This window comes from Denticeps clupeoides, chromosome 1 (assembly GCF_900700375.1).
Source record: "Denticeps clupeoides chromosome 1, fDenClu1.1, whole genome shotgun sequence".
Lineage (NCBI taxonomy): Eukaryota > Metazoa > Chordata > Actinopteri > Clupeiformes > Denticipitidae > Denticeps > Denticeps clupeoides.
In genome coordinates, this window is record NC_041707.1 from 6,597,954 (window position 1) to 6,620,553 (window position 22,600).

At 41.5% G+C, this 22,600-nt stretch overlaps 1 protein-coding gene across 1 annotated transcript in view; it reads left to right on the plus strand.

Moving 5' to 3' along the window:
- ush2a (Usher syndrome 2A (autosomal recessive, mild)) overlaps positions 1-22,600 on the plus strand; it is a 192,400-nt gene that overhangs the window by 59,463 nt on the left and 110,337 nt on the right. The window contains exons 32-39 of the mRNA XM_028987910.1: positions 628-789; positions 3,232-3,391; positions 7,214-7,376; positions 7,864-8,011; positions 10,268-10,419; positions 11,176-11,338; positions 16,175-16,351; positions 21,853-22,000. Coding sequence (XP_028843743.1) covers positions 628-789; positions 3,232-3,391; positions 7,214-7,376; positions 7,864-8,011; positions 10,268-10,419; positions 11,176-11,338; positions 16,175-16,351; positions 21,853-22,000 — 1,273 coding nt within the window. The remainder of the gene's footprint in view (positions 1-627; positions 790-3,231; positions 3,392-7,213; positions 7,377-7,863; positions 8,012-10,267; positions 10,420-11,175; positions 11,339-16,174; positions 16,352-21,852; positions 22,001-22,600) is intronic.

A 22,600-nucleotide genomic window follows, 5' to 3' on the forward strand; every position in this document is an offset into this window, starting at 1 on the left:
CTAGCCTGTCAATGGTCATGCAGTGGCTAGAAATGGTGATTTGTATAAGGAGTGTTTTGGCAATTGTACTTCGCTGCTCAGAGAGCGGAAGCTCAAACAGTCCAATCTGGAATTTGTTACCTCCCCTTTCACATGCTTTGCCCGACCAGAGAATTTTGCACCTCTTCCCTAAAACATTATCTCCATCATGAATTCCAAACGTGCAAAGCATTGCAGTTGCTCAGTGATTGGATGTTAAAATTTATTTTTTTAGTTTCCTCACGTGAGCCTCTGAAGATCCAGTGGGTTTTTATTTTATTTTTAAATTTTATTTTTCTGGAAAAACAAGGCTGAATTTCAGAAGGAGACTTCAGATAGAGTATGAGGGGACTCCAAATACCTATATAAAAAAAATCATGTCATGGGACCTTTAAGTCAAGTGGCAGGATTAGCATAAATGTACAGGATTAAACTGACTCCTGTATGCTGGGATCTACATCTTGATGATGCTAGTTTTCTCAAGCCTAATGCATTTCATCAAAATAAAACCATTCTACCCCTTTTCTTGGTATTTTTCCCCCAACTCATGCAGTATAAAAGTGGAAATCCATTTGAAATGTTTGTCCCTTTGTTTTAATTTCTCCCCAGCTCCAGAAGATGTTTCCCCCCCTGATGCGGTCTCATACCCCAACACCCTCTCTTTGTACTGGAGCCATCCTCAGAGACCCAATGGCATTATAACTGAGTATTTGCTCTACAGAGACAACACTCTCATCTACAGGGGCAATGACACAGAATTCAGCGTCACTGGTGAGGAAAATCCATAATATGACACATTCTTCTAATATAAAAAAAATGCAGCCATTCTTTAAAGTAAAATAGAATTCCCCTGAAGGGTTGTTTTTCCAATTCATATTATTTAACTTTTCAGCTATGTGCTCCTTTTTTAGATTTGCATTATTATTGTTTTTTTTAATCTCTTATAATTGGCAGAATTTGCATTGGCAGGTTTTCACAGTTTTTATATTGTGAAAAACAGTGAAGAAATGTGAAAAAGCACTCTTCTGATATCCAGAAATTTTCAAATGTTTTTGTTCCAGTAATCAAGCCTAAAACCCTATGAGCATGTGGTGTTAATGTCCATCCTTCCTAGGCTTAAGCACCAGAGTGACTCTTTGTTTAATCGAGCATGGCTGTGGAATAGGTGGAGCAGCTGTTTGTGCCAAGGAGCATTGTTGTGTTACTGTATTTCATCTTCTCTTTAGACCAGAGGGTCCCAGAGGCGGTCCTGAGAAGACAAGCATTGTTTATTTAGATTTCCTAAGGCCCACTGTGATCCTGCCTGCAGTGCCTCTGCACGGCTAGGCGTAATGTGTGAACACCACAAAATGTTTTATTAAAAGGCCCAGTGCTCTAGCCACCGTTTGACCCTAGGTGAAAGTGATGCCTAAATGATGTGGGCCCCAAAAGGCCAGTTTTCACTCCAGACAGGTATATTCACTCCAAAATGAATCATTCAGAATGTCACCCCTCTTCCCCACCCCACACACATTTACCGCGGGATGGAAACTAATGCTTGGCCATAAAACAGTGCTGGTGGCCTTTAATAAATGCCTTATAATGCAGACGGAGGACGTTTTCCTCCACAGAACATTGTTTTTCTCAGACGAGTGGAAATGGAGCTGCGCAATATCTGGCATAGTGACTTATTTGTTGAACGCATCAAATAACTCAGAAGGGCCAGTTATTGTCAGGCCCTGGACCCCTGGGACAGTGACATCGGTAGGGGCCAATGGCTGCGGGCGTAATAGAGTCCCCCCCGGCCGGGCGACAACCGCACAGCTGGGCCCCCTGCTGGGCCCCGATCATTTATTCACACACTCACATCAGAGGGCTAGTCCCATTCATCTTGTGCATTTTAGCTCTGCAACATCTCAATTATTATCTGCAGAGCAAAGTCGTTTTATTACCCTGGACGGAGCGTTTCCTGGTTTCCTGAACAGCGAATAGTTTTTAATAAGATTTTTTTTTTTTTCATTTGTTCTTAGACCAGCTAGTCTCTCTTGATTTATTTAGGTTAATTGAGCATTTTATGTTCTTGTGGATTCATTTTATGGTGTACTGATAAGGAATTGTGCTAAATTGCAAGCGTCAATAGGACAAAAGCTAGCTAAGAGGATTTTTCCCTCTATTTCTTAACTGTAAACTGCTTTCAAACAAAGCATCGAAAAAATTTGGCGGCGTGGCAGTTTTGACGCCATTAGTTCATTTTGCCAGTGGACAGTGTTTACATTCTCACACTGAGTTCTTTGGAAGGTCAGAGAGTTATGTGGGTTTTTTTATATCTCTCTCTCTCAATGCAAAAGTTTTAAAAAATGATCAAAATTGAGTGGCTGGCAAAAAAAAAAAAGTTTTTGAAGAGACGAGTCCTCTGTGCTGCAGAGATAATGTAGTCACAGGCCATCCTTATTTTGACAGCTACTTAAGCTCAGCATACAAATAAAGTGCTGAGGAATGTTTGCCATCTCAGCCCTGCAGATCTCTCTCGGCCCCTGGGGACTTCTGAATGATAGAATAGCAGTCAATATATTGACTGCTCCCTCTAAGTGTCCACATAATTTTCCGGAGGTTTTTCAGCAACAAGGCACATATTATGATAGTCGGACATTTGGTATATTTTAAGTAAATCAGCTGTTTTGCAGATTTGCATATCATTCAACAACATATTAATAATAAATGCGCTTACATTCTCAGTACTACATTTCAAGTTGTGCAGCATTTGGGAATAATGTGGAGCAGCATTGTAAAAGAGTCCCTCTTCAGATCATTTTGCAATTTCACTCTGTGTGTGTGCACACACGCATGTGTGTTTCCCCTTTAATTTTCCTTTTCATCAGCAGTGAATTGCTGGGATCCACTTGCAGAGATGACTAGATCTGCCTCTCATTCTGCTCCCTGCTGCTGAGATTAATCACTCTGACTGATGGTGATTTTATGGGACAGCAATCTCTCTTTATAAGATTTTTGATAAAATAACGTATTGCTGAAATGAGGTCAGCATTATAAATCTCAGACTGTAAAGTGGTATGTAGGAATTTCAGATAACTTTTTCACAGCACTCACCCAAATACTTTAAATTTATGTTTAATATGAGAAATGACCAGCAGATTTGCTTAATGTTTTTCATGTCTTGTTATTGAGCAGGAATATTAATACTTCTGTGTGTGTGTGTGTGTGTGTGTGTGTCTGCAGGTCTGGATGTGTACACTCCTCACAGACTGCTGCTCAGTGGCTGTACTTCCGCTGGCTGCTCCAACAGCACAGAGGTCACCCTGTACACTGGCCAGCTGCCCCCTGCACACATGGACCAGCCCGTCCTCACAGTGCTGGACTCCCACAGCGTCTATGTGCAGTGAGTCCCATGCATTTTTATTTATACATGTTTGTTTTAGAATGAGTGAAAATCAGCACATTACAAACTGTTGTGATAGATTTATAAAATTAGATTTATATGCATGTGCTAATTATGCATCCATAATCACATGCTACTTAAATATGAATGAAACTATAAATGCTTCCTTTGAGAAATGAATTCATTTGCTCTGTTTACCTACAGTATATTCACACACCATATAAAAACAATCTGTACAAAAACATTCATTTTCATATTGATGTAAATTAATTTTTAGCTTAAATATATAAATAGCACAGTTAAATGCTTTTGCACATAATAATAGACTATAATTACTATAAAAAGTACACTTGCTGATTATACACACCTTCAAATTCATATTTTAGAATAAATGTTGTTCTACATAAATATTGTTACATGACAAAATAATAAATGTTTTTTCAGTTAACAGAACCTTCAGCAGAGACTTTGCTTGTCTTGGCATAAACAGATGTACAAAATTCATTTTTTTCTGTTAAAGAGTCATTTGCAGCCTTCCTCCGAGACTGTATGAATTTCATTTGAATGGTATAGACACAGGTTTCAGGGACCTTCCTGGGTTTTGTGGACGTTGGCCATAATTTATTATGATTAAATGCATCAGAGTGATCCGTTTTTGGGACTGTGAACCTTTCATCCTCGCAGACTGGCATGAGGGGGTGGTCCACAATTCAAAAAACATATACTCCTCCCTCATTAAAGACGGCGTCCTTGGGCCAATACAGTAAAGTGCAATTGCCCTAACAAGGTGTGGACTGGAGTGAAGGTGACAGAACTCACCTTTTATGTGACAGTGCTTTATCAAAGCAGTGCAGTAATGAGGCAGCAGGCGTGGGCTCTCGTTTGGAGGTAAAGGACGCTGGCCCTCAGATCTGTCCTGACGCATTACTCACTAAAAGTCTCAGGACCCTGCCGCTTATGCTCAGATGCACCAGAAATCAGAAAAATCGCACCGGGGCAGACCTGGACGAGCGAAAGTCCGGTGGGCAAGTTTGCATGGCTCTGTTTGGGGCCAGGGGACCACTTCATTTTGTTCTGTGCTCATGGAAGTCGCCATAAAAGTCACCATTGTCATTGTGTGGCTGGCGTGCGAAAGGTAAACGGCCAGGCTGTGAGTCAGTGGTCTGAGTGCTGGCGAGAGTGTCAGAAGTGTCATTGCGCTGTATCAAAATGCAGACTGGCGACCTTCTCCCTTCCTGTTTAGCATGCAGAATATTCTCCTGCGTTTGACCCTCGCCGAGCGAGAGGCTCTCCTGCCGGGTAGGGGGATGGAACCGGGTGTGGGGTGGACAGGTTTAGTTGGTTCAAAAGTGACTCCATCCTCTCCCCGACACTCCCAACCTCGGCCTTTTGCAATCTGCGTGAAAGCCATTAGAGCCCCTCCCATCTTTATCAGTTCCTCCACCATCACTTAAGATGGAGGGAGGGCACCATGCCACAGCACTGCCGGACGGGAACTGAAGGAACAAGAGAAGGATGTAGTTAGGAGGGAGAGCAAAGGGTACAAAAAAAACACACACACCCACCACAGCGCGCCAAAACTTTGCTTTGTTTTTGCATTACAGTGAGTAGAGCTGGGGCGGCGGCTGCACTCGCACAGGAACGAAAATGTCAGCACTTTACTCAATGATCACAGCAGGTACAGCCTTGGAGAGAGGGCACAAGGAGAATACATATCTGAGCTGTGTCACCTACGCCATGGGCAAGTCCAGCGCCGGCCCTTTCGCCATCAAAGCCCAAAATTAGATTACACCTCCTCCAGCCCTCGCATCCTCCCTCACTGTATAACTCCAGTCTCTCGTCGTAATGTAGTAACCACTCTAAACAGTCCTCATTCAATTATGATAATTTAAAAATAAAAAAAGATGCTCTTGTTCCTCTTTCCTCTGTCTTCCTCTCTCTCTCTCCTTCTTCTTTGGGTGTATTAATGGCGTCTGCGTCCCACGATCTCTATAAGTCATTTATTAAAAAGATGTATATGACCCAATTTGTCCCATCACCGATTTTCATAACTTCATTATGTATCCGCCGTCTCGTGATGGCGCGCCCTCAGACAAGCACGCCGGCGCTCAGTGCGCAAGCTGGCCTTATTTATGGCTCTCATCGGCAGGAGGGGAAATGGTTATTGCTTTATTTCCGTGGAATATTTCAATTTGAATAGGAGGAGAATCAGACAATGCAGCAATGAGCAGAACGAACGAGGGGAGAGGGGCAGAGAAAGGAAGGGAAAGAAGTGCAGCGTTGTAATTTGACATTACAGATGATATCTCTCTTTTTTCCCCCCTCTGAGGGTCTAATTGTGGATACAGTGCCTTTGGAAGGTATTGCCTTGTTAGCAGAATCGTAATAGCAGAAGGTGAAAGATCATATGTGTTCAATACTCTTTTGTTGTGTTGCGATTTGCCTGTGAGAAAGGTTGCAGGATCTCAGACTGCAGGATATGCACAAAAAAAAAAATCGCTCACTCCCACCCATCCTTAACCGTCGCTCCTCAAGACTCTCTGCAGAAACCTGCCTGTGCAGCTCAAAGCCTATATTTTACGCTGGCTTCAGAAAGTAAAGCTTGATGGTTAATAGTGCTTTATATTGTGCTGTTTACTTGATTTCACAATGAATGGCTTTTATTTTGATCATCGGCATAATGGACGTAATATTAATCACGTGTCAAACGCCTTTATTGATAACACAATTAAGAGCTTAATGGCCATTCTCATTTGTCATTGAAAATGAAATTTAATTGATACATAAAGCAAATTAATCATAAATAAAAATGTCAGTCTGTCACCTGCAGGTGTAAACGGTCTCAATAGGACAAAGGTCTCCTGTGAGACACAAGCTAATTTATGGCCTTTCGGAAGTGGTGCTTTGTGCACCTCAGGCTGTCAGTCTTGTTTTTTTAAGCCATTTTACTTCCCATAAACTTTTTAACTTGATAATAATACATATATTTTTAAAAACACTATTCATAATAATAATTCATAATAATTAACATATATATATATATTCATTCATAAAAAAAATAATTAAACCACACCACTGCAGTATAAATGATGTGCATATTTTGTAAAGATGTATGCTTGCCACAGAGATGTGGCTTTAAATATTACTCGGTAACTAGTAAAATAAGCAGTATGAGATCCCTTACAAACCATGACTTTTGCTGTAGTCGACAACTGAGTAAATGTGAGGAAAATGCCACTGGACTGTAATGGGGGTTAATCAGTGTGACTTGATGCTGTAAATAAATTAAACAAAGTGTTAGTTTAACACTTATGCCACCAGCTTATCATATAACACATAACAGATATGTTTATTTATGAATTGAACTGTGCATTTTTTTCAAGCCTGTACGCTGGAAGATTTCTTATTCACTGGAATTCGGGAATCTTTGGAATCTTCAGTGGATCCCCACTCTTGCTCATTTTCTTTCTCTCACTCTTTCTCTCTGGTTCTCATGGCCCTGCTGTGTATTTCTGGTAGTCTTGGATCCCTCAGCAGATAGCGGTGTCCTCTGTTCTATATATAGCTGTGAGAAAGTCAACCCACAAGTGAAACGGTAATCCACCAGGCTTTCCTATTTCTGTCTGCACATCCTTGAGTAGGGTGATCATCGTCTGCCCTTATAAACTCTGTGTATGTCTGGGTAGTCCTGTGGTATTTCATAACGCCCAGATGCATGGTGGCCCATTGAACTGTGTGGGCACCTTAAAAAAATATCCATTGTACAATAGATAAATCACATATGAGATTGTGCCTAAAAATACATGTTTTACGGCTCCTCAGGTGGACTGCGCCCATGGAGGTGAATGGGGTCCTGGAGTTCTACACGCTGTACCTGTCAACTCCAGGAGAAGAGCCCACTGTGGTGTACAACAGCTCCCAGTTGTTTGAAGATCACACGCTACGCAACCTCGTACCCGGCACTACTTACCTGTTTCAGATAGCTGTGTGTACTCTTACATTAAAGAACCATGAAATTATTTCACTGTTTAAAAGAACTCTGTGTGATACAAAGGGAAAACCTGAATAAATTAGTGGAGAAACTCGTTTCTGGGTGGCATTTTGTTGGCATGGTCCACTTGTCCCTTCAGAAGGGTCACAGCAAATCAATAAGCCTCAGACAACATCTCCGTCACCATCAGAATTTCCTTAGAAATGCTGCCACACCATACTGGCCCATGCTGGAGCATCTGCACCATGGTTGTTCGTTTCTTTAAATTTGTCATCTTTCTATAAATGTATGGATATTTTTTTATTAATCTGATGTATTTTGTCTCTGTGGAGGCAGACCTTTGTCTACTTTGTAACTATATTTATGATATATAAAAACCAGAGACGGGTTTTTTATGATTTGGTGCTTTATTTCATTTAGTTTCCTTTTTTATGTGCCATTTCCTTTTTTATGTGTGACCCTTGCTTTTCTTTGACCCAAGGCCTGTAGCGGAGGTGGCTGCACCCTAAGCCTTCCAACACAGGCACGTACGGAGGAGAGCACCCCTGAGGATGTCCCTGCCCCAACTGTGGTGCCCCTCTCCCCAGACTCCTTCAGCATCACCTGGACCCCTCCTCTCAAGCCCAACGGTGGGTAGTGGGGTTAAAGCAGGCACCGTGGGGGTCAATTCATATTCTAAATGGCCACTTAGGGATAGCTGCTTCCTGTTTAATGATGGGTTAGAACCCTGAGATGCGTGTGCATGGGCTGAGAACCGGCAGTGTGTGCGTGTGAGAGTGAGAGAGAGAGTGAGTGAGAGAGAGCGGGGCTTTTTAAGTGGATGAAAAGTGCTCCCTTTTGACTGATGCTGTGAACTGCAGCCTGCTCACTGTCTGTCAGCCTCAGAGAAGCGAAGTGTGTCCCTCTCATCTCAACCTGATGGGAATGTCATTACACACACACACACACATAATTTCTACATTCCTAAACAAGCCATTTACAGTGTATGTGGGAAGTATGCAACTCTTTGTATGGGAGCTTAACATTGTTCCACGGCCAATTTACATAGAATATTTGTGAAAGTGCTGATAAGAAAAAGGCGGGGAAAATATCTGAAATGCTAAGCAGCTCATGATATCCCTTTAATTACAAGCAGCCTTAAACAGGCAAGACACCTCTTTAGAGGAACTGATTACCATGCAGCAGAGCATTACCTCTCTGCTGGCACTGTATAAATGCATCGTTCTCCTCTGGATTGTTGACACGTCAAATATCAAAGCCGAGAGTGAATATTTGTGAAAGGGAAGTTTGCACCGCAACCAAGGAATTGGATGAAAGACAAGAAATGTCTTAGCGAGTTAGCTTAGCCTTAGTTATTATTTGTTGTTTTGAATAATTAAAACTACACTCCCTTTGTCAAAACCGATGAACCGAACTGATCTGCCTAATCTTGTTTTTTTTTTTCAGATACGATTGAACAGGCACCACAAAACAGACTATTGTGGTTTATTAATTATTGTTTTTAATTTTAATTATTAAGTTCTGTAAACTTTCACAGAAAACAGTTTTTATAGGTTGCTTCCTACTTTCATCCAAAAAAAAATCCTAAACATTTTTTCCAATAGTCTATAAATGTTTTTATACTCTTAGTGTTTTCTCTGATTCCTCTGTGTGTACATTTGCAAGTTTAATTTTATATTCATACACATATAGTACTGTGCAAGCATTTTCTGCAGTATTGGAACTAATTAAAGGTTTTTCATCTTCCTAACAGGAATTTACATTTACAGCATTTATCAGACGCCCTTGTCCAGAGCGACTTACAATCAGTAGTTACAGGGACAGTCCCCTCCTGGAGCAACTTAGGGTTAAGTGTCTTGCTCAGGGACACAATGGTAGTAAGCGGGATTTGAACCTGGGTCTTCTGGTTCATAGGCGAGTGTGTTACCCACTAGGCTACTACCACCCTTTGATAAGGAATTGATAAGTAAGGCACTATTTAAAAGTGTAAAACACAAGTTATAATCATTAAAAAGTGAAAACAGCAATAATGTTGATATCTAAAGATGTGCTAAGAAGATCTGGGGGTTGGTCTTTAATGACTGATCTTCTACCAGCAAAAAGATGGAGAACAATATTGTATTGCTGCTCAGAGGATAACAGGGTCTCTTTACACGTAATGTCACATTTCATGTCAATAAGGAAATTCTGCAATAAACAGTTTGGGTAAATCAATATTTGAACAATGTTTGACATGACGGCTTTTGTTACATTAACAAAATAGTTTGCAATGGTTTTGTTTTCACTGGTTTGTACTGGTCCTTAAGTCTTTTGCAAGGTATTGTATACATATGAGTCAGCATTCGTTATCCTGTATTTTTCACACGCAAAAACACACACACATGCACATTCTGTGTCTGCTTTTCTTGCTTCATCCCTGCTCTATCTTCCCACAAGTGGGTTTATCTTAAAAACAATCTCGTAACAAAATCCCCTCTGCAGTTTATTGCAGTGTGTCTTCAGGTGTACCAGGAGGTCATAATATATTTTTGGCTCATCTGGAAATGATAAGTAGAAACATGAATGGAGTGGAGAATGAACAAAAAAAATTTCACCGACTCAGGGCCGGCCTTGTGAGGAGCTCATCTGCTGGTCAACAGGGATGCAGTAATTGCTGTGCCCTTCAGTGTCTAACACATGAATAATTTATTTTCAATTGCTCTAATTAGTAGCATTCATTTGCATGCTAAAATGTAACATATTAGGAAATTAAGATATGTGTTATGAGACAGAGGTGGTATAGGAACATCTTTATTGTAAATCTGCTCCTTTCCATTCATGATCAGCACTTAAGTTATTATTAGTATAAATGTGGGTGTCAGTTTTTTTTGTTTTTTTCTGCACAGGCGTCATAACAAGTTACAGTTTGTGGATGAACGGAGTGCTTGTCCAGAATTCATCAGCTCTAGATTTTGTGGTCAGCGACCTGTCGGCATGGAGCCTCCACAGCTTCCGCGTTCAGGCCTGTACAGCTAAAGGCTGCGCCCTGGGACCCCTGGTGAGCACCGGCACATTTACATTATGTTAATACTCGCCATGTCAGATGGTAGCCAACATCATAAAGGTGATCGATTCACTCTGTTCAATAAAGCACCTTCTGCTCGCGCTTGACATTTGGTATAAATGCCACTCAGGGCTGGTTACTGCTTTGATGGGCCATATTTGGGCATTTTTCCAATATGTGTGCAATATTTAGTCAAATGGCAAGTTCTGCCGACGCAGCAAAAGTTGGGTCGAGAGGTGGGGGGGGAGAGGTGGGAGCTGGTGAGAGAAATGTCTCCTCATTTGGCATGCAGATGGCATGGACAGAATGTGTACCATAATCACCACTGCTCAGGGATTTTATAGCTCTATAGCTTTATAGCTCTGTTTTTAAGTTTTGTGACTTTGTTGAACCGTCCGATTAATGCGAGCATGCTTCAGTGAAAATTGTATTTTTTTTTCTGAGATTAGTTCTAAAATAATCTTCACTATAAATATCAGAATCAGGATCAGAATCGCGTTTATTGGCCAAGTAGGTGAGTGAACACATACAAGGAATTTCATTCCGATCAAAGGTGTCTTTCAAGCACAACAGTATAATGAACAACAAAATAATAGAAATCTTATATACAAACATTACAGATTACAGAAATACCACAGTGTATGTAAAGTTAATTTTCATATCAATATATATCTGAACAAATCATAAGAAATGCAAAGAGAAAAGAATGTTCCTTCAAACCAATTTAAACATGTCCCTCCTGTTAATCAGGTGGAGGCTCGGACTCTGGAAATGGCCCCTGTGGGCAGTGTGGCCCTTGAAGTGCTGAGTGAGAGCCCAAATTCTGTGAGAGCCAGGTGGCAGGCTCCAGCAAAGCCCAACGGGAACCTGACATACACTCTTCTCTTCGCTGGAGTCTTCTACCAGCCATCAGGTAAATGATGCAGTGCACTGACCCCCATTTCTCCTCCCTATTCCTATTAAACGATTCATTCAGCTCTGAGTTATTCGACTGCTATTCCACTGTTCTTCAGGCTCTTTTGTCACCAAACCAGTTTCATCACACTCATGCTATTTCACTACCCGCCTTGTTTACATACTGTATGCTAAAAGGGCACTGAACCCTATTGCATCGTTGCTAGGAATCTAATGGGCTTAAATGAATTGTTGTCGGCCTGCATTTCACTCTGGCAGTCTGCTGTGGCCTAATGTGGGTGAAAGGGCTGTGTGGAGACATCTGCGTTCATTGCTGCGCTTTAAGCCTCTAATTCAGCACGAGATGAGAGTGGACAGCTCTGTTAAAAAGAGAGTAATAGCGTGTTCACCAGAAACCACCCCACCACCCTCCTCTGGGGCTTTCGCAGCTGCGCTTCTGTGTACTGCTCGGACCTGTGAATACCAATTCTTTGAATATCAAATCGTGTGATTCCCTTCTCATTTAGGTGAGTGTAGATGCACATTTCACTGATATCAGGAAGGCTGTGTGTTTGAAGATGGCTTTGAGTTGAGGGTCAGGTGACCATGACCAGTGTCCAGTGCTCTCTGGTCCACAGGTGTGATCTGGAGCTCCTGCACATGATACCTGTTGTCACTCTCCCCCTCCATGCTCCCAGACTGAAGTCAGGCCCTGGTCCGGGGCCAGACCCCCCTCAGTTTCTGGTGAAAGTCCAGCATTGCTCAGATGAAAAGACTGACCTGGTACCTGTTTGTGTCAGCACATTCTTTTGTCTTCCAGACCAATATAATAGATTGTCTCTTTCCATTAATCTGGAGTTCATCAACATAGTTGATGTTTTCCCAAGAAAAATCCTGCCATATTGTGCAATTTTTCCAAAACAAGGAAATGGGTCCTAGTGAAAGCTAAAAGTACATCACTGTGTTGTTGTGTCAATGGAATAATTATGGCAAAAAATGTAATACTTCTGTGTCACTGTAGTCTGTTTGATGTAAGATAATAAAAACTATATATAAATTCCACCTCACTCTAATTCTCACCTGACCTTATATCTTCATATTAATCACTGCTCTTGCTGTGACTTTTGTGCCTCTGTTACTAAATAATACTAATAATACTAATACTACTACTACAACTACAACTAATTATAAGAAGAAGAATACATATTATTATTTTACAAATATAAATAAGCATGATCCCACATTATGGGGGTCCAACAATGGAATGTTTTTAAAATGTTTTTGAAGTACCAAATGGGAACACTTCTTGTGGGTTTAAGTCTCATTCAGAATGTTACACAAGGACCAGACAAGAACATGTTATTGATGTCAGTGGGCAGTGGTGGCCTAGCGGTTAAGGAAGCGGCCCCGTAATCAGCAGGTTGATGGTTCGAATCCCGATCTGCCAAGGTGCCACTGAGGTGCCACCGAGCAAAGCACCATCCCCACGCACTGCCTTTCATGGCTGCCCACTGCTCACTCAAGGTGATGGGTTAAATGCAGAGGACAAATTTCACTGTGTGCACCGTGTGCTGTGCTGCTGTGTATCACATGTGACAATCACTTCACTTTTTTTTTTTTTTCTATTAAAGTACTGACATCACATTGTGATGGTTCTGTCAATTAATAAACTCAGTTCAAGTTATATTGTACTAAACAGTGCAAAACACATTACATAAATAAGATAGATAAATAGAAAATGTTTATACTAACCTTGTTACAAGGGGGGAAAAGAAATTGATGTTAACTTATGGATTGTCACCTTTTTTCAGATCCTATTTTGCCGTGAGCTTGCCTGTTCTGTGGCTTTTGTACTCAACTGCTTACGAAGCAGCAGACAGCTTCATTGATAGAAACTCGGATTTGGGGCCGACGGTGAACATTTATAAATATCTATTAACTCTCTTCACACAAATGGCTCCTTTCTCATTGAGCTCATTTGTTTTTCTCTGACATGTCACTTGCGCTCTCCTGAGTCTTCTCAGAGGTCGCCGGTGTCTAATAGCTCCACTTATATTCTGAGAGCTTGGGTCCTATTTTTATTTATTTATTTTTTTTGGGTGTATGTCCCTTATATATTTCCTCAGCTCGATTTAGATACGGGTCAAAGCAATTAAGATTGCCAGCTAAAAACAGAGCACTCAGCAATCTATAAATAATTTCTGTGGCCCTGTGGAGTTTCTGACAAATGCCCAGTCTTGGGCATATTATCACTTTTTTAACTAAAGACCATATTAAGGTTTTTTTTTTACTGTGTGTGTGTGTGTTTCGGTTGAGACAAGCACATCTGTTCTCAGCTCAGGGCAGGTCAGTTTGAAGCAGGATCTACTGCTTCACTACTGCAGCTGCCATGGAGGAGACTTAAAAGTAGCTTTCTGACAAGTAGGACGAGCAGCTTATGGACTCAAGATTGTAATCTCAGTGTACAAGCAGATGGAAGTGACCTCTCACAAAGGCTGGCGCGTCCCCCTTCTCGTAGCGCTGCAGCTTTGATGTATTCTTCTGAGGAGAAGTAGTGAGATTAGGAGGTGTGGGGGATTGATTTGAGGTAGTAAAAGAGAGAGAGAGAGAGAGAGAGAGCTGTCCACGTCCCCTTCTTTGTGGGTTCTGTTGTTCTTGTTTTTGTAATATTGAGAACTGTGTCTGTGTCTATGTGTGTGTCTCAAATGATTCCACTCTTCCATTCTACTGTGGCCCAAAAAGTGCAGAACCTCACATCTTCTTAATGTCTGACATTGATGTGTGTGTTCTTGCATGTGTGTGCCCATATGTGTGTGTGTCATTGTGTGTATTAGGGTGTGCAGAAATGCCACTGTTTGTATTTATATCAATTTTGGGGCAGCAAAATATTTTTTTTTCAGGAAAAAAAAACTTAATAAGTGTAACTGTTGTATTTCTGTGTATGTTCTGTGTGGTTTTTATACATTTATAGGGTCTATATCTTCACAAGACATTTTAATAACATTTAATTGTTAAATGTTCCTCCAGAAATTATTATCCATAAAGAAACATTTATAACCACAGATATAATTGATACAAGTGTATGTTAAGGCTCTGGTTTTGGATGCAAAAAATCACTTCTATCCGATAGTAAAAGCATTTGTTTTTCGGCCAAATGATTGTGCTTTGTGAGTGAGTTTAATTAGCGTTCTGTTTTAACACTCGGGATCATTCGGGAGTGAATGCTTTCTAACAAAAGATTGTTAGAGCTTCATGTATCATAGGTCCAACAGGGAAGCAACTTCCACAAATCATTAAAGGAGGAAAAAGAAAAAAAATTCCTTCCATGACAGAGATTTCCTTTTTAAATATCTCAGATATTTTTTGCCTTTCTGAATAAAATGTTTGGATTTGGCTCCACCCCTAGTGTGTATGCCTGTATTTAAGTGTGAGTTCATGCATAGTGTGTGAGTGTTGTGCAGTGTCTGTTTTAAAATGGTCAGTGTGTGTGTGTGTGTGTGTGTGTGTGTTGAGCCCTTTTTGCTCTCCTGCTCCTCTCTGTGGGAGATGAATTCTGCTCAGAGAAGTTTACTGATTCCTCCCTGCGGAGTCCTGGGGAATTTATCGCTCGGTGGCTGGCAGTCCCAGATTAAGGTAAATGTCGATCAGTAATGACCCTCTACATGTTAGCATTGCAGTAAAGCCAGGCTTTTATGTCAAAGATATCGGAGAGAGAGCTATTACACATGACAGGGGTGATCAAGGGACTCCAGACCAAGGCAAGCATTATTAAATATTGACTACTCCCCTGATTTATGTAGAGCTGCAGGAAAAAGTCACTTTTTTGACCATTAGGTATTCTTCAGTCCTGAAAAACCTCAATTTATTTTTTCTGCCAAAATAAAGAAGAAATATTTTTCATTTGTTTCATGATTTTACAGACTGCCAAGAGCGATGCAGGTAAATTGGGAGCAATTACACATCTTGACTTAAAGAGCTGAATTAGTCAGATAAATCGGGGATAATTGCCCAGGGTAAAGAACTCATTAGGCTTGTTGCTATTTTGCTTAAATGGTGCATTTTCGTTTAAGCGTTTGTGTACATTTTTTTCTGCCTTGGGGATAAAAGGTACTACATGCAGAGCGATCTGAAGAGTTCAAAAGAAATGTATTTTCTCCGGCCTTTTCTCATTGTGACACTTCATGCCTATTGATTTCTTTATGGGGGCACATTCCAGACCCTTATGTAGGCGATGGCTGGAGGTTATGGACTGCAAGACTCCGTCTGCCTCCCCGCTCTCTCTTACTTTCTCTCTGTCAGTATACACCGCGTCTTGTCCATACGGGAGGTGAGAACTTAAGGAAATTAATTCCCTCTTAATTTGCGAGCACGACCGTATTTCCTGTGGTCGATTGCATTACTGTAAGTGCTGGTGGCTTGGGACCATGACGAGTGCCTCCTGACCTCATGGTTAATGCATATAGATGCATGAGTGTGGACACTACTGTGTTTGTGTGTATGTGTGTGTGTGTGTGAGAAGGTCTTTTTTTTGTCCTTTAAAATCTTTTTTTATTATACCGTTTATATTTTTCCTGTAGTGACAGCTGGCTTCCCAAGCAGACAGGGGACTTGTCAAAATTGTATGTCTGCCATTTGATTTTCCATATAGCCAGAATCCCATACCTAAATCAATGGGTGTGCCGGTGAAGCAATCAATCTCGATTTTTGGATTAGCACCCTGGCCAGAACAAAGCCTCCATTTCTGCACTATTTGTGATTGCACAGCTTTGTATGAGCGTTTATTTGAAGCATGCTAAAAAATATTATATTATTACACATGCTTTGTGCCCGTGATAATCCTGTGTTGCTGTTCCAGTTCAGATCTCCAGCTCGGACGTGGAGACCCGTGTGCTGCACATCAGTAGCCGAGTTGGACTGTGGACGTCTGTTGATGGACTGCTGCCCTTCACCAACTACACCGTGAGCGTCCATGCCTGCAACAGCCAAGGGTGCGTGGAGAGCCCCCCCACTGCCGTCACCCTGCCACCTGGAGGTGAGAGCTTTTCTGCAATGTTTATTCAGAATTTAAAGGGACTGATCATAGCTTCTTCATAATAACTTTTTTTTTGTGTTTGTCATTGGCCCACCAGGCTTTATCATACTGTTTTAATCACACTACTCCAGATTCATTAAATAAATCCATCCAGTATAAACACAGCATAATCTGGGTCAGGATTCTGCTTCTTTAAACATAATCTAAATATAATTACCAAAGTTCCTGCAAGTGTTGAATCTTGCTACTGTAGGCATGTATCTTAGGCAGATAGTCTCAGCGAGACTGCACTTAATCACCACGCTTCACACAGCCCGATCACACCAGCGCTGCGTTAGCGCTCGCTAACCCAGCCGGGTGCGGTGCCAGTGGGCAGGCGTTAGACATCTGCTGCACCGCGGTAAGCGACGCCCGCCGCTACTGATCTAAAGTCGCTGCACTCCTGTCTGTGGTGCAGCGAGATAAGGCATTTTAAACCTGCGGGCCGTTCAGAGTTGACAAGGCACTATAAGTTTATTGGGGCTCTCATTTTTTAAAAATACACTTTTTAAATTGTTGTTGATTTAAATTATGACTCTTATGGCTCAGAAATGTTCCTTTTTATGACCTTGTGCAAATGAAAGGTAACAACTCATTGGTTAAATAGGCCTTGGTCTATGCTTCCTTTTACTTAATGGTGTGAAAACTTATTAAGCTGATTTACATGTGGACCGGGTCCTGGGAAGCATGCACCGTGCTGTATGTGTTTTAGCAGTGGGCAAATAACCATGAGGTTATATGCTGATATAAATGTGGATTAATATATATATAGTCTGGTGGGTAACACACTCTGCTATGAACCAGAAGGCCACAAAGTCACGGGTTTAAACTCTTACTGCCAATGTGTCCCTGAGCAAGACACTTAACCCTGAGTTGCTCAAGGGGGAATGTCCCTGTAAGTACTGATTGTAAGTTTCTCTGTATTAAGGGTTTCTGCATAAAAAAGGAAAATTAGACATAGCTGCATGGGGAGGTTGTACGATGGCATCCTGCACCTTACATTATCATCCGAGTTGCGTGTTTGCCCATGTCCTGATCTTTGGGCTTCAGATGATCAGCTTTGATCAGCCTCGTCTCCTCCCTCTTCCGTTCTCTTTTTGTTCTTCTTCACCTCTCTGTGCCATTCTTTTTTTCCTCATCTTTTTCCTCTGTCTCATTCTTCTTTTCAATGGTACAACCGGTTTCAGTAAATCAATAGAAGCTGCACATAATGTGTTGTCCCCTCCAACATCAGAGGACTCTGATTATAACAATTTGATCAGACTTTCATTTTTTTAAAGAGGTAAATGGATATCTGCTGTGCCTCTAGCCGGGCTCTATGTATGGTAATCCCTCCTCGCCTCAGACGGCGTCGGCTCTGATCGAAGGCCGGGGGGATGCAGGCAGATAGGATGATGTCCAACAACCCGACAACCATTTCCACCATTGTTTATAATCCCACTGCCACTGTCAGATGTGCTGAGTTCTCTGTCTGTTTTTAGTTCGGTGTGGGATGTTACTGGAAACTTCCATACACAAACTACAATTTTGCACAAAACCAAACATTCTTTGTCTCTCCTATTTTTCTTTGCCCTCCTGTGGAGATTACCTGTCCAATGAATTGTCGGTATTTCAGTGGCAAGTCGTGTATTGCAAGGGACTGGAGAGAGACAACAAAGATTGTAGACTTTACCACAATTCTTGCCAAAAGGGTGCATAAAGAGGTCTGGTCTGCATGAAGAGATGTGGCGTTTATGTATAGCTGATGTTTATGCATGGTCACATGGCTTGGAGATGGGTTGTTGTTGGAGGACATTACACTATTGGCAGTGACAACATGACAAAAACCTTTCAGTGTTTAATCAATGCAGCAGCTTACACTGATCACAACACCAATGCAACAACTTACGCTAATCAGCCATATCATTGTGACCACTGACTGTGAATAATAGTGATTATCTTGTTGCAGTTGCACCTGGCAGTGGGTGGAATATATTAAAACATGGCACCATAGATGCACTATGGAAAGAAAACATGTGGAAACACCATGATTGAGTACAAGACGTTTTGTTGGCAAAACAGGTCTAATCCATGGACACACCACCTCGCAAATTACATAATTTATAGGATGTGCTGTATGCATTTAGAGATTTATATAATGTAGAGGATTTATATAATGTTATTGTATTGTTCATCTTTAGCCTGTCTGATGTTTGGTTGGCTGAAAGGACCACTGCTCTCACTGGTGATGATATGGACGGTTGATGCTGATTGATTTGGGAGGATGGGACATGACTCTGCATGTTGTTAAATGATGGCGCTGACCCTTCAAACATCGTTACATATTAATGAAGTGCCTCTAAATGCAGGGAATGGAAAGAAAGACAGAAAGAAAAACATATACCGGTCTAGGCACTCTCTGGAAAAAAGAACACAAAAGCCAAAGTTAAAGTTCTACAGAAATGTTCAAGTTCAAAACAAAGGCATAAGAAAGTATAAATTTTAAATACCATACTTTTCTCTCTTTCCACTCACCAGATCTTTAGGCTTTTCTTAGCTGAACTGAAGCCTTGTCTCAAACTGTCCTTGTTATATCAAAGAACAGACGGGGTAGAAGTCTTAAAGATACAGTGGAAACATAAAAGTGCATAGTTTAAAATGATTAGTGACACTTTTGATATACCTGAGAAAGGAGGGGAAACAAAGGCATTTCATGCCGTCTGTTTGCTGGAATAAGACTGTAAGGAATTAACTCTTTTGTCAACCCTGTTCTGGCTCCCAGCTCTGCGATATCCACTGTCTGCTTGGCTTGGGGAGAAGGCTTTTGCACGGCATTCACAACAGAGCTTCATGTCCGATGCATTTTCAATGCCGCTTCGCTTGATTTTTCCAGACCTGTTACTACAAAGGATCTCCCGAGACAATGGTTGATCCTCCTCGCTGCATCCCCAATCACTTTGGCGCGATAGCCTGAGAGCTGCGCCATAGACGTTCAGTGGTGCCTGGCGAGCATGAAGCTGTGGTTCATCACTACATTTATAAGGACTGTTTATTTTAAAAGTGCTGCAGTTCAGAGGCAGATTGAGAAGTGTGCGATTGTCCTTCTTTGCGGTGGACGTAAGCATTACCCTGTTGTGTCTGTCTCTCGTTGTGTCTGTCTCTGTCCCTTCCTCCCAGCAGCAGCAGCGATGTTGCTCCATCTCTTGGCTGCTCCGTTTCTGTGCTTTTTGGAGCAGTAGGAGCAGCAGTGCATTATGAAAATTGCGCCTTGACAGTAAAACTAATTTTTGCCGCTGACTTGAGTGATGAGCTTGACCCCCTGATGCGCCGGCCTCCATTCCCCAGTCTGCCGTGCCAGGTTACAGAGGATTGGGTTAAGTCATCCGCATTGTCTTTTAGATTCTCTGTGGAGGGGTGCATCCCAACACCCATGGACCCCCCCTCTGTACCTGTCACCCTAAATGAAGTATGGGTTTGGTAAGTTCTGACCCATCAATCAACACACCAATGGGAAACTGTGTTAAGTGCACTTAATGAAATATATTTATAAGAGCCAAGTAGTAGACTTTATACTTTAATTTTATTTCATTTAGTGTCTCAGCTGCTATTACTCATGAAATTAGGTGAATGTATTACTGACATTTAAGTTCATGTTCTAGTTTTGTCCTGAATTTGTGCGTTAGGACAAAAATTTATATTTCTGGACAGACCAATAAACTGGAAACATAGTCCTGTGTTACATTATAAACCTGAGTCAATGCCTGAATAGTTTTCTTTCTGTTCCCATGCAGTCTCTATGTAGTCTAGTTGTTTATAGCCTTTTTTTGTGACCATATTTTTGCATTCTCCCTGCAGATCTCTGTACTGCCATGGTTGAAGTAACACAAATAATCAACGGTTATTGGGTGCTTGGTGTCTGATGAGAGTCTTCTCTTGTAAAGGACTTCAAGTTTGTGCTGGATGCTGTAAATTGCTCCTCAGCACAGATGATTTTTGCCTGAAGTGGCAGAACAAGATTCTGAGTGTTTTTTGTTGCTGGAGATGTTTTAAAAGAGTAAAGCCCTCATCTCCTGTGTTTCTCCTTTGTGAAACCTCCATATTAAACAGTAAGAAAGTCTCAAAATAAGATGGTTTTATAAAATCTGTAAACGTAACTTTTTTTTTTAGGTATTTTTGCAGCGTACAATACATTTTCTTAAACTGACTGCCACAGTAAGTTTGATTTTTATGCAGGCAATGTTCAGTGTTTATTGGTTGGTAAAATATTTCCAATATTACTTGAGAGGTAATAATGCTTTAAAAAATCCCACATGTGGAATAACGGAGAAGTGCAGAGGGGGCTCAGAGCTGTATGGCTGGCCTGAGCCGGGCGGCTGTGTAAATTGTGTTGAGGGTGGCTGGCTGGTTGCCGGGGGAGGCGAGGCGCAGAATTATCTGCGAGGTTCATGATGCAACAGCGCAGAGGCAAGGCAAGGCTGAGTGGCTGCAGAGCCAGGGCCAGGAGAAGGAAGTACTTGTAAATCACCAAGCCAAAAGCTGACCGCATCATTAGATAAGTGCCATTCACATACTTCACCCCCTGCTCTTGACTCTATTTCCCCCATCGCTTTGAGGAGGAAGGTCCTCTCCAAGAGATCGCGGTCTTTGCCAGATAAAAGAGAATGTGAGAGCATTCACTGTCACACTCTTAACTGCCCCCCCCCCAAAAAAAAGTATACTTCAGGTAACCATAATATGTTACAACCACTGTCGTCAGACGAATATTTATGGGAAATTGGCTCATACCTGGAGTCATCTTTCACTTTTAAAATTCCAAGCTCATTAAATGCAATTCACAGCCAAATCTGTGCTGCCTTAGTGGACAAGCTCTGATGCCTGTTGGCCGTAGTGACGTATTAAAAATGCATCATATTGTTTCCCACAGTAGACTTCTGGTCAGTGACGAGGCTTAATATATGTGATCCTGTATCCAACATGACAGTAGTGCCTGATGTTGCTAATGTTGTGCAGAATTTTTTTTTTGTTTCATTATATATATTTAAATAACATTTCACAAGTGTTTCACAAATGTTCAAGAAATGTCTCAGATATGTGTGTGTGTGTGTGTGTGTGTGTGAGTGTGTGTGTGTGCGCGAGTAGGCAGGTAAGTAGTTATTATGTGAGATTCCAGATGTGCACACTTACATTTAAATTTATGGCATTTACTCCACGCCCTTATCCAAAGCGACTTACAATGAATAGTTACTGGGACAGTCCCCCTGGAGACACTGAGGGATAAGTGTCTTGCTCAGGGATACAATGGTAGTAAATGGGGTTTGAACCCACTAGGCTACAACCCCTACACTCTTCTGCCTCCATGTTCTGTCCCGATCCCTGACAGTTTTTCCACTCTGAGAAGCATCTCTGTTCTCCAGCATATGCTGTGCTATGTGGGGCTTTCCTCCGCTCCAGTTCACCCTGCTCTCCCTTGGTTTCCTCCCCAGCTCCAGATGGCGTGATGCCCCCCAGGCTGGCAGCTGCCACCCCCAGTACACTGCAGGTTGTCTGGTCCGCGCCAGCGCGTTACAACGCTCCTGGACCACTCCGCTATCGGCTCCAGATGAGGACTGCAGTGGACCAACCAATCCAAGAGTAAGGGCATTCTATCATACACATACAGTGGAAAACTGTGATCTTTACCATTAATACTGGTAGTTGCATCATCTGGTCTTTGGGCTTTGTGTGTAAATCCTCACACAAAATCCTGACAATACAAGAGGAGAAATTGAGAAATAATGAAAGAGAAAAAAGTGCAAACCCAACCATATTACTGATTCCAAAGTCCAGCATTAACCAGTGAAAGTATCGAAATATCTGTCCACAACCAGGCAGGAGCCTAGACCGAAGTTATTTAAATGCACGCAGTACCATGTGACCATGTGGTTCATGTATAGTGTGGGTCTTAAAAATGTGTTGTGATAAATCATGATTAATCATTGAAAATGTGTTTTTAATTGGTTGCATTTTTTTAATGATTTGAGAGCCCTAATATATTGATATAAACATATATCAACAAGTAAACAGAAGTGTCAGTGTTTTGAAAATATTTAAGTGATGGTTATTGTTTATAAGGACATGCTAGAACAGCATCAGTTAGCAATGATAACTACAATAAATATTTTTTATTTAAACACATAGTTGTTTTTGCCAATTTACCTTAAGCCCACATCTACCCATGTAAGAAAGAGAAAT